Genomic DNA, 12,296 nt, shown 5'->3' on the forward strand with positions numbered 1-12,296 from the left:
ACGAACCTGATTTTGAAATTACTCCAGTACATCAGATTTTTTTTTAATTTTTAGCTTAAATAGTACAAAATGGCTTTTTTCGCCATTTTCATTACTTTACTTCAGAGAACGAATTTTGTTTAAATTCCACAATTAAACCATATAGTATTATTCGTTAGCTTTAAAATCCATTTTCAAAACTTATTATACTAGCAGGATGCGATGCAATAGTGGTAATTTACAAAAAGAAAATTTGTTCTCTAAAATAAAAATCATAAACTGAGGAAAACAGCCGTTTTTCAGCCATTTAACTGATATTTCAAAACACCTGATGTGATAGAGAAATTTCAAAGCCACATTCATATTCAGTAAAAAAAATGGAAGAATTGCCCCCCCCCTCCTTCCCGTCCATTCTAGAAACTGAGAAAATTGAATTTTCCAGGTCTGTGTTATTGTTGAAGATATAAAGTCGTAGCAAACTATACATATTACAATAATAGCATAGATACCACACATGCTACCATAGGAGTTGTTGAATTGTTCTCATCTTTTCACACCGTTCAGAAAATACTTGTGAAATTTCCTTTATGGCTGCTGGTAAAAATTCCTCCATTTCCTTATCTCATTCTTGTATGACAATTCCAAATATTTTCTTCCTTTATATATAAGTTGAACTTCCTGTAATCATTAAACACGGTATGAGGATCTTAATTGCAGCTTCGAAACTCGACATATAATAATAATATGAAAAATACATTAGAATATTACAAATAATATCAAATCAATAGACCTATTAAAGACACTATCTCAACTAGACCTAAGACTGTATGATGAAATTTTTCTAATTAAATAGTCAAGAGTACTTCGATATGTAAAGTATTAGTGTTAATCAAGCATATAAACACAATATCCCTAGTAGACATATCTGTATAGTATTCCTGCCTACAGATCACACCTTTTCTGTTTCCGACATGGAAGGGAATCTGTCGGTAAGAATCTGTCCTACAGAATCTGTATGAGCTCTGCACGTAATCTGCAGGTAGAATCTGTTGAGCCGAAACTGTTCTGTCGGTAATTTTTTTAGAGAAATCTGTGTATTCAATTATTAGCCGGTAAATTAGATTACTACCAGAGCGTGTTACTGAACGATAACTAGGTTGGTATGAAAGAAATCTGCAAAATAAATTGATACTTCAGAAATAAATTTGAAATCTTTAATTAGAGGCATGATTCAAAAAGAAGGAAGGTAAGTAAGTAAATTATATAATTTTTTTACTTTTATGGTTTACAATCGTTTTCATAATACATTTTAATTGAATTATCAAAGGTATTTGAAGTACAGTTTAAATATAGTAAAAGTGAAGAATAATATGTTTAACAAGATTCAAATGTAAGATTAATCGAAGCGAACAATTTTAGGAAAACCGTTTGAATGTAGTAAAAAATTATTCGCGCAAGGCATATCGCAACCTATAAAATTGGACTTTTGCACCTTACAATGAAATCAATTTTAAATTGAAAACGTTGAATATGGAATTAGAAAATTTAAAATGTATAATAATTAAAAAGAGTTTGGAATGCAAAAAACTTTTTGAGATTCGCAAAGAGAGGTAGCAGAAAACTGGATAATTTCTCATTTTTATGTACAACAAGTGCATTAATTAATTTACAAACGAAATTTGAAACATTCTTGAAATCTTATCTTTATAACATACTCTACAAATATACCACATTCGATTTTTAGAGTACGCTTTAATGAATAAAATGGCGCTTCAACAACGAAAATCGAATGAGAAATAAACATTTATCATTGAAAAAACAAGTTAGACTAAATTTAAAAATTTAAGTATAAAAAATGAAATTATCGACGAAAAAGAAAGTGAAATATTTTTTTCACACATTGTGTTGCAGTTATATATTATTTGATATTTCAGTTTTAAATTTTCAGAATTTATTTATTTCCTCTTTAAAGAGTGTCTGATTAGCCAGTAGAAAATGTCACGCTAGTACTACCTTAAGCCAAATTCCTATTAGTCTTCTATACTGTACACTCTGGCTCGCTACATTAAGTATCGTCGCTTACAAGTTATTTAACCGCTGTTCTTTCAGATATCTGCCTTTCACTTATAATCTTACAAATATATTATCCATTACAATATTTTTATGACTAGTTTATGCTTCTTAGGTTTTCGCTCTAATTGGTATAAATTTTAATACTACTCATTTTTAGTTGTTAAGGCTACTATTAGTTAATAGTCATTTTTAATCAATCAATTATTTGATTTCCATGTATTATCGTTTCTTGCAAATTATTGTTTTGTAAAATATAGTATAATGACTTGTATTAAAAATCGTTACATTTCAAAATAAAGTATTACTTGATTTATAAGAGAAATAATATACGTGTTTTATAGTGTTGCTAGCTGAGTATTTGCTACAAAAAGGTTAATTGCAAAAATGGCTGTATATTTTACCAGACAAAACAATGCAATTTTTACGAAAATCCGTAATTTTTGTGGACATCAGTGACATACATTAATATTAATTTAGAAAATTCGAACTGCTATATCTTCTTAAATATTCAAACGATTACGAACGGATATCTTTGATAAAATATACACTTTAAGTAACTCAACGTTATACATTACTTCACCGCTTTTTTTAACGTTTCTAATTCGTTTTGAAAATTAACAATTCATTGAAATCATCATACTTTTATTCGTTACAAAAATTTAATCTCATGACTCGATAAAGCATGCGTAAACTACTAAAGTTATCATCTTATACGAGTAGGCATTTGTATAACCCTTTCCTCTATAAATGCAATTTCATTTTATAAAAGGAGATCTAAAAATTTGAATTACAATTGTCAACGATATCCCTATAAGAGCGTTTTCGGTTGCTAGGCATTACGCACAATTTATCGCAGCAATATATTTTATGTAAAGATATTAAATATTCATTCGTTATTCTCATTCATCCATTCCTTACCCGATCACACCGGTAATACATTTTGACATTTATATTTCAGTAAACATTTTTACTATTTGCTATTTAAGTATGTATAACACGGGGAGATGGGTGGCGGATGAACAGAGAATCCCACACATACATATATTCTATGATTCGCAATCAATATAATCTATCGACGGTAAATCATTTTGCCTCCGATGCCTTTTTTATAAAGTGAAAATCGCAACGCTACTTTTTAAGCGAAGAAATCTAACATTCCGCATAAGACAAGATCCAAGCATCTGTGGAGGTGGAATATCACAGTTACCCCCACTAAACAAAACCTACTCCGTTTTATATCAATGTTATAATTATATGCACTGATAAACGGAGTTTCATATAATTACAGTATATAATAATTTGTCTCAATAATATTGTTAATAATTAATATATTCGTCGCTGCGTCGAGTTTTTCTTTCAGTCCTGGCTACGGTAAACAAAGATGAAGTTTCCATATCCTTTTTACGGTCATTCAATCCTATGTGCTCTGTTTTCCTTCCTTTTTCGTTGTATGGCTCTTTTATTCTTTGCAGATCATTCAAGACTCCAACAAGTCTCCGGGTAAGTAACATGAAAAACAAGGAAATAACATTGTGTTAAATAATTCAATTTTTACAATAGCAATACGTTTATTATTAGTAACACGCTATTCACACCAATGCGTCAATTTGCGTTGTTTGAACTCTGACATTTTTAATGATTTAAAACTATTTTTTATAATTTTCAGTTATTCATTTTAAAATAAGATGAGAAGAGTGATATTGTGAACAGTTTTTTTCTGATACCCTCCTCCCTCCGAATTTTGACTAATGCATAAAAGGACATACGAAAGGAGCGCGTACACTCCAGAAAATGTTGTTTCATATTAGATCGGATTGGAATCATCATTCTCTGCACATTAGTATATCTAACATACATAAATTTCTTATTCTAGGTCTCTATCACCTGGGCTTCTTCTCCATATAGTGCCTCCATTTCCTCCTCATACGCGATACGAGATCTGCGTTCGTGATCGCCCCGTTTTCTATCATCACGCAAGCGTTGCTTTGCCACCTTTATACCTTCCTGCATTGCATTGCAAAACTCTATATGACTAGGCCTGGGTATATTTTTACATTCTAATATTGTTTTGAACAATATTCTACACAGGACACTAGATTGCAAAGCCAACGCATTGCTACCCGGAGTCGATGTTTTACCGGTCCACGTGAATAAATTTATTAGATCATTACTGAATGTCTCTTTAAAAAAGGTATTAATACATCCCTTCAAATTTACTCCGCCCAAATACCTCAAATATGAAAACAATGCAGAGTGCTTTGTTTTATCAGTAGTAAAATCTAAATAATCATTTAAGGTTTGCAAAGGAAAGCCTTGCGGAGCCTCAGTTTCGTATGGGAAATGGCATAAATGTTTCCTCAATTCTCTATTTTCCTCCGTTAAATTGTCTACCTTCGCCGTTAATTCCTTAATACTTTGTTCCATTCTTAGAACTACTTCTAATATTTGACTATTATCGCTACTATTAAAGCTATGTTCTTGAGGACCAATATTTATACGAATTTCGCTAAGATTATCAGTTAACGCGTTACTATGCTCCGAAAACAACATGTTCTCTTCTTCGTTTTCCTGTACTCTATTCATTTCGCTTATTGGCAATGCAGATTTCTGCATTATAAAATTGTTATTCCTTTCCAACAAAACATTACATTCTGCATTGTTTTCACTTTGAGTAGCAAGGATTGTCTTTTTACTCCTTTCATTCATTCCTTCAGCCCCGTTTCCCCCTTCCCTTTCCTTATGTGACAATGCGTTAGTAGCTAAAAGAGATTTACCTAAATGTTGCTGCATTACAATATTCGTTGTATTCGATTTTGCATAAAGTGCTGTTTCACCTAATTTCTGTAACCGCTTCGCAAGCGTACTATTCTTATTAAGGACTATTTTTTTATATGCGCCTTCGTCCGATGATGTCGTTTGGTATTTTTTAGGTTGAATTATTTCTCTACCTCGACGATTAAATACGGTTTCCTTCGGCATCTAAGGAGAATTGGTTAAAGTTAGTTATCTTGTGACATTCCTCTACCATTTTACCTGGAATTTTCCAAAAAAACATAATACTTATACGATGTATGGTGAACATGCTACATGATGCAATTAATAAAAATTGATCTACAGACGTGGAACTTAAGTTTATTTAAGCTTCCTAATTTTATCAATACTATGGCTGACGTATACTTCGAGAGAAAAGTACCAGTTTTATTAATTGAAAATTGTTAAAATAAATCTCACTATTAGAAAATTGTATTCTTACACAAAAAGCAGTTCACCAAAAAATATATCTTCTTTGAGTAGCGTTTATTTTTAACAGTAGATTAAAAAGCGATCACTCATACAGCACGTTTTTTATTTCAATTTAGAATTCAAGTCTATTTACTTGAATCGTGAGAAATAATAGCAAAAATGAGTATTATAACGGTTATATTCGAACGTCTTTGTTCATCACAAAAGAAAGAATAGCACTTCATGTAAAAAATATTCAAATAAACATGACTTACGCTTCAGGCTAAAGTCTCTTTTACAAACAAACTGTAACGGTTTGATGGTATATGATATACGTGTTTCACAACACAACGCACACCATACATAAAAAGGCATTTTGTATACGTAAGCAGAATAGAAAATTTAGAAGTATTTGAGACACGAGCGACCTTCAGAAAGAATATTTTAAAGCACTAATTGATATAAATCTATGCTGTCTTAAAAATTTATTTAAAAAAATAGCTAATTAATCGCATGATGGTAATATGTGAAATCTTGAGACGAAAGCCTGAATTGCAAAATTATTATCATTGTGTTTGGGATACACCGGACATATTTAATTTATTTACACTGTTTAATCTTTTTTTTAAATTATATGAAAAAAAGCTACTTACTTTTCAAAGAAGAATACCACTTCCCCGTTCGCTTGCAGCTGGTACAAACACGTCGGTGGTCGAGTCGTGGAGAATAACAAAGTAATTGCAAAGACCTGTACAGAAAAACACTGTTATAAGATTTGAATTGTTACTACGGTTTTTGTCGGAATCGATAAATGGCAAGCATATAGCTAATTATTTTAAACAAAACGGAATATTAAAGAACAGTTCGTAAGTAATGTTATACGCTACTTACAATTCTTAGTTGAAATACTTTTCTCTGTCCAGTATGATTCGCTTCGAAGTACGTTGCCGGTTGAGATACTGTCGTCCAGATAACACTTCCACACAGCACACTAGTTCGCAAAGGAATGAGAAGAGCAGGAAGAGTTGCCGAGCCACGAGGTTTCAACTTGCAGCGTGCCGTGTTTCCGCCCGACCTCGACGCATGCGCGTTGCGCCATAGAGAGAGACAGAGAGTAAGAGACACTACAAGTCGGTCCAGACGGGCAAATCTGAACGCATATATAGCCATAGTCGCCTTCTCATTTCTCAACTATTCCATCTCTCACTTCTCACTTCTCCACTCGACTCTCTCTCCCTCTTTCTCTTTTTCTCTGTTTGGCGCAACGCGCATGCGTCGAGGTCGGGCGGACACACGGCACGCTGCAGGTTGAAACCTCGGGGCTCGGCAACTCTTCCTGCTCTTCTCATTCCTTTGCGAACTAGTGTGCTGTGTGGAAGTGTTATCTCGACGACAGTATCTCAACCGGCAACGTACTTCGAAGCGAATCATACTGGACAGAGAAAAGTATTTCAACTAAGAATTGTAAGTAGCGTATAACATTACTTACGAACTGTTCTTTAATATTCCGTTTTGTTTAAAATAATTAGCTATATGCTTGCCATTTATCGATTCCGTCAAAAACCGTAGTAACAATTCAAATCTTATAACAGTGTTTTTCTGTACAGGTCTTTGCAATTACTTTGTTATTCTCCACGACTCGACCACCGACGTGTTTGTACCAGCTGCAAGCGAACGGGGAAGTGGTATTCTTCTTTGAAAAGTAAGTAGCTTTTTTTCATATAATTTAAAAAAAAGATTAAACAGTGTAAATAAATTAAATATGTCCGGTGTATCCCAAACACAATGATAATAATTTTGCAATTCAGGCTTTCGTCTCAAGATTTCACATATTACCATCATGCGATTAATTAGCTATTTTTTTAAATAAATTTTTAAGACAGCATAGATTTATATCAATTAGTGCTTTAAAATATTCTTTCTGAAGGTCGCTCGTGTCTCAAATACTTCTAAATTTTCTATTCTGCTTACGTATACAAAATGCCTTTTTATGTATGGTGTGCGTTGTGTTGTGAAACACGTATATCATATACCATCAAACCGTTACAGTTTGTTTGTAAAAGAGACTTTAGCCTGAAGCGTAAGTCATGTTTATTTGAATATTTTTTACATGAAGTGCTATTCTTTCTTTTGTGATGAACAAAGACGTTCGAATATAACCGTTATAATACTCATTTTTGCTATTATTTCTCACGATTCAAGTAAATAGACTTGAATTCTAAATTGAAATAAAAAACGTGCTGTATGAGTGATCGCTTTTTAATCTACTGTTAAAAATAAACGCTACTCAAAGAAGATATATTTTTTGGTGAACTGCTTTTTGTGTAAGAATACAATTTTCTAATAGTGAGATTTATTTTAACAATTTTCAATTAATAAAACTGGTACTTTTCTCTCGAAGTATACGTCAGCCATAGTATTGATAAAATTAGGAAGCTTAAATAAACTTAAGTTCCACGTCTGTAGATCAATTTTTATTAATTGCATCATGTAGCATGTTCACCATACATCGTATAAGTATTATGTTTTTTTGGAAAATTCCAGGTAAAATGGTAGAGGAATGTCACAAGATAACTAACTTTAACCAATTCTCCTTAGATGCCGAAGGAAACCGTATTTAATCGTCGAGGTAGAGAAATAATTCAACCTAAAAAATACCAAACGACATCATCGGACGAAGGCGCATATAAAAAAATAGTCCTTAATAAGAATAGTACGCTTGCGAAGCGGTTACAGAAATTAGGTGAAACAGCACTTTATGCAAAATCGAATACAACGAATATTGTAATGCAGCAACATTTAGGTAAATCTCTTTTAGCTACTAACGCATTGTCACATAAGGAAAGGGAAGGGGGAAACGGGGCTGAAGGAATGAATGAAAGGAGTAAAAAGACAATCCTTGCTACTCAAAGTGAAAACAATGCAGAATGTAATGTTTTGTTGGAAAGGAATAACAATTTTATAATGCAGAAATCTGCATTGCCAATAAGCGAAATGAATAGAGTACAGGAAAACGAAGAAGAGAACATGTTGTTTTCGGAGCATAGTAACGCGTTAACTGATAATCTTAGCGAAATTCGTATAAATATTGGTCCTCAAGAACATAGCTTTAATAGTAGCGATAATAGTCAAATATTAGAAGTAGTTCTAAGAATGGAACAAAGTATTAAGGAATTAACGGCGAAGGTAGACAATTTAACGGAGGAAAATAGAGAATTGAGGAAACATTTATGCCATTTCCCATACGAAACTGAGGCTCCGCAAGGCTTTCCTTTGCAAACCTTAAATGATTATTTAGATTTTACTACTGATAAAACAAAGCACTCTGCATTGTTTTCATATTTGAGGTATTTGGGCGGAGTAAATTTGAAGGGATGTATTAATACCTTTTTTAAAGAGACATTCAGTAATGATCTAATAAATTTATTCACGTGGACCGGTAAAACATCGACTCCGGGTAGCAATGCGTTGGCTTTGCAATCTAGTGTCCTGTGTAGAATATTGTTCAAAACAATATTAGAATGTAAAAATATACCCAGGCCTAGTCATATAGAGTTTTGCAATGCAATGCAGGAAGGTATAAAGGTGGCAAAGCAACGCTTGCGTGATGATAGAAAACGGGGCGATCACGAACGCAGATCTCGTATCGCGTATGAGGAGGAAATGGAGGCACTATATGGAGAAGAAGCCCAGGTGATAGAGACCTAGAATAAGAAATTTATGTATGTTAGATATACTAATGTGCAGAGAATGATGATTCCAATCCGATCTAATATGAAACAACATTTTCTGGAGTGTACGCGCTCCTTTCGTATGTCCTTTTATGCATTAGTCAAAATTCGGAGGGAGGAGGGTATCAGAAAAAAACTGTTCACAATATCACTCTTCTCATCTTATTTTAAAATGAATAACTGAAAATTATAAAAAATAGTTTTAAATCATTAAAAATGTCAGAGTTCAAACAACGCAAATTGACGCATTGGTGTGAATAGCGTGTTACTAATAATAAACGTATTGCTATTGTAAAAATTGAATTATTTAACACAATGTTATTTCCTTGTTTTTCATGTTACTTACCCGGAGACTTGTTGGAGTCTTGAATGATCTGCAAAGAATAAAAGAGCCATACAACGAAAAAGGAAGGAAAACAGAGCACATAGGATTGAATGACCGTAAAAAGGATATGGAAACTTCATCTTTGTTTACCGTAGCCAGGACTGAAAGAAAAACTCGACGCAGCGACGAATATATTAATTATTAACAATATTATTGAGACAAATTATTATATACTGTAATTATATGAAACTCCGTTTATCAGTGCATATAATTATAACATTGATATAAAACGGAGTAGGTTTTGTTTAGTGGGGGTAACTGTGATATTCCACCTCCACAGATGCTTGGATCTTGTCTTATGCGGAATGTTAGATTTCTTCGCTTAAAAAGTAGCGTTGCGATTTTCACTTTATAAAAAAGGCATCGGAGGCAAAATGATTTACCGTCGATAGATTATATTGATTGCGAATCATAGAATATATGTATGTGTGGGATTCTCTGTTCATCCGCCACCCATCTCCCCGTGTTATACATACTTAAATAGCAAATAGTAAAAATGTTTACTGAAATATAAATGTCAAAATGTATTACCGGTGTGATCGGGTAAGGAATGGATGAATGAGAATAACGAATGAATATTTAATATCTTTACATAAAATATATTGCTGCGATAAATTGTGCGTAATGCCTAGCAACCGAAAACGCTCTTATAGGGATATCGTTGACAATTGTAATTCAAATTTTTAGATCTCCTTTTATAAAATGAAATTGCATTTATAGAGGAAAGGGTTATACAAATGCCTACTCGTATAAGATGATAACTTTAGTAGTTTACGCATGCTTTATCGAGTCATGAGATTAAATTTTTGTAACGAATAAAAGTATGATGATTTCAATGAATTGTTAATTTTCAAAACGAATTAGAAACGTTAAAAAAAGCGGTGAAGTAATGTATAACGTTGAGTTACTTAAAGTGTATATTTTATCAAAGATATCCGTTCGTAATCGTTTGAATATTTAAGAAGATATAGCAGTTCGAATTTTCTAAATTAATATTAATGTATGTCACTGATGTCCACAAAAATTACGGATTTTCGTAAAAATTGCATTGTTTTGTCTGGTAAAATATACAGCCATTTTTGCAATTAACCTTTTTGTAGCAAATACTCAGCTAGCAACACTATAAAACACGTATATTATTTCTCTTATAAATCAAGTAATACTTTATTTTGAAATGTAACGATTTTTAATACAAGTCATTATACTATATTTTACAAAACAATAATTTGCAAGAAACGATAATACATGGAAATCAAATAATTGATTGATTAAAAATGACTATTAACTAATAGTAGCCTTAACAACTAAAAATGAGTAGTATTAAAATTTATACCAATTAGAGCGAAAACCTAAGAAGCATAAACTAGTCATAAAAATATTGTAATGGATAATATATTTGTAAGATTATAAGTGAAAGGCAGATATCTGAAAGAACAGCGGTTAAATAACTTGTAAGCGACGATACTTAATGTAGCGAGCCAGAGTGTACAGTATAGAAGACTAATAGGAATTTGGCTTAAGGTAGTACTAGCGTGACATTTTCTACTGGCTAATCAGACACTCTTTAAAGAGGAAATAAATAAATTCTGAAAATTTAAAACTGAAATATCAAATAATATATAACTGCAACACAATGTGTGAAAAAAATATTTCACTTTCTTTTTCGTCGATAATTTCATTTTTTATACTTAAATTTTTAAATTTAGTCTAACTTGTTTTTTCAATGATAAATGTTTATTTCTCATTCGATTTTCGTTGTTGAAGCGCCATTTTATTCATTAAAGCGTACTCTAAAAATCGAATGTGGTATATTTGTAGAGTATGTTATAAAGATAAGATTTCAAGAATGTTTCAAATTTCGTTTGTAAATTAATTAATGCACTTGTTGTACATAAAAATGAGAAATTATCCAGTTTTCTGCTACCTCTCTTTGCGAATCTCAAAAAGTTTTTTGCATTCCAAACTCTTTTTAATTATTATACATTTTAAATTTTCTAATTCCATATTCAACGTTTTCAATTTAAAATTGATTTCATTGTAAGGTGCAAAAGTCCAATTTTATAGGTTGCGATATGCCTTGCGCGAATAATTTTTTACTACATTCAAACGGTTTTCCTAAAATTGTTCGCTTCGATTAATCTTACATTTGAATCTTGTTAAACATATTATTCTTCACTTTTACTATATTTAAACTGTACTTCAAATACCTTTGATAATTCAATTAAAATGTATTATGAAAACGATTGTAAACCATAAAAGTAAAAAAATTATATAATTTACTTACTTACCTTCCTTCTTTTTGAATCATGCCTCTAATTAAAGATTTCAAATTTATTTCTGAAGTATCAATTTATTTTGCAGATTTCTTTCATACCAACCTAGTTATCGTTCAGTAACACGCTCTGGTAGTAATCTAATTTACCGGCTAATAATTGAATACACAGATTTCTCTAAAAAAATTACCGACAGAACAGTTTCGGCTCAACAGATTCTACCTGCAGATTACGTGCAGAGCTCATACAGATTCTGTAGTACAGATTCTTACCGACAGATTCCCTTCCATGTCGGAAACAGAAAAGGTGTGATCTGTAGGCAGATTGAAGTACAGATTTCGATTAGATTTTAGACAGATGGCTACTAGGGATATAACATGCTATTGTTAGACAATATGTCAAAAATTACTAAGTTGATCTTTCACTCTTTGTCGAAGGGTATGGAAATTATTCTGTGGGAGATTTCCATTCTATGTAAACTTCAGATCAATAAAAAATTGAAAATGGCTTACAATAAATAAATGATTAAATCTGTAAAATAAACAAAATACATACACAAAGCATACAAAAGATTTATTCTTGAATATGCACTTATTATATACAAAAGATATACTTATCTAAAAGTATTTTTGT

The 12,296-nt window shown here is 31.8% G+C and overlaps 2 protein-coding genes across 2 annotated transcripts; one reads left to right on the plus strand and one right to left on the minus strand.

Moving 5' to 3' along the window:
* Nucleotides 1-1,278: 1,278 nt before the first annotated feature.
* LOC136783745 (uncharacterized) lies at nt 1,279-6,300 on the minus strand. The gene is made up of 3 exons (XM_066744008.1): nt 6,166-6,300; nt 5,928-6,022; nt 1,279-5,031 (listed from the first exon to the last, which is right to left on the minus strand). Exon 3 carries the CDS (start codon nt 5,029-5,031, stop codon nt 3,922-3,924), a length of 1,110 nt encoding a protein of 369 aa, XP_066600105.1. The 5' UTR covers nt 5,928-6,022; nt 6,166-6,300; the 3' UTR covers nt 1,279-3,921.
* Nucleotides 6,301-6,642: 342 nt separating this feature from the next.
* Nucleotides 6,643-11,625, plus strand: LOC136783744 (uncharacterized). Its single transcript, XM_066744006.1, has 3 exons — nt 6,643-6,738; nt 6,882-6,976; nt 7,873-11,625. Exon 3 carries the CDS (start codon nt 7,873-7,875, stop codon nt 8,980-8,982), a length of 1,110 nt encoding a protein of 369 aa, XP_066600103.1. The 5' UTR covers nt 6,643-6,738; nt 6,882-6,976; the 3' UTR covers nt 8,983-11,625.
* Nucleotides 11,626-12,296: the final 671 nt, after the last annotated feature.

This window comes from Prorops nasuta, unplaced genomic scaffold, assembly GCF_024137725.1.
Source record: "Prorops nasuta isolate Cenicafe-Biocafe unplaced genomic scaffold, Cenicafe_Pnas_1.2 PNAS00035, whole genome shotgun sequence".
In the NCBI taxonomy this organism is placed as follows: Eukaryota; Metazoa; Arthropoda; class Insecta; order Hymenoptera; family Bethylidae; genus Prorops; species Prorops nasuta.

Excerpts from the sequence above, each read along its gene's own strand:
- LOC136783744 (XM_066744006.1), top strand. The coding sequence starts at position 7,873 with ATGCCGAAGGAAACCGTATTTAATCGTCGAGGTAGAGAAATAATTCAA.
- LOC136783745 (XM_066744008.1), bottom strand. The coding sequence starts at position 5,031 with ATGCCGAAGGAAACCGTATTTAATCGTCGAGGTAGAGAAATAATTCAA.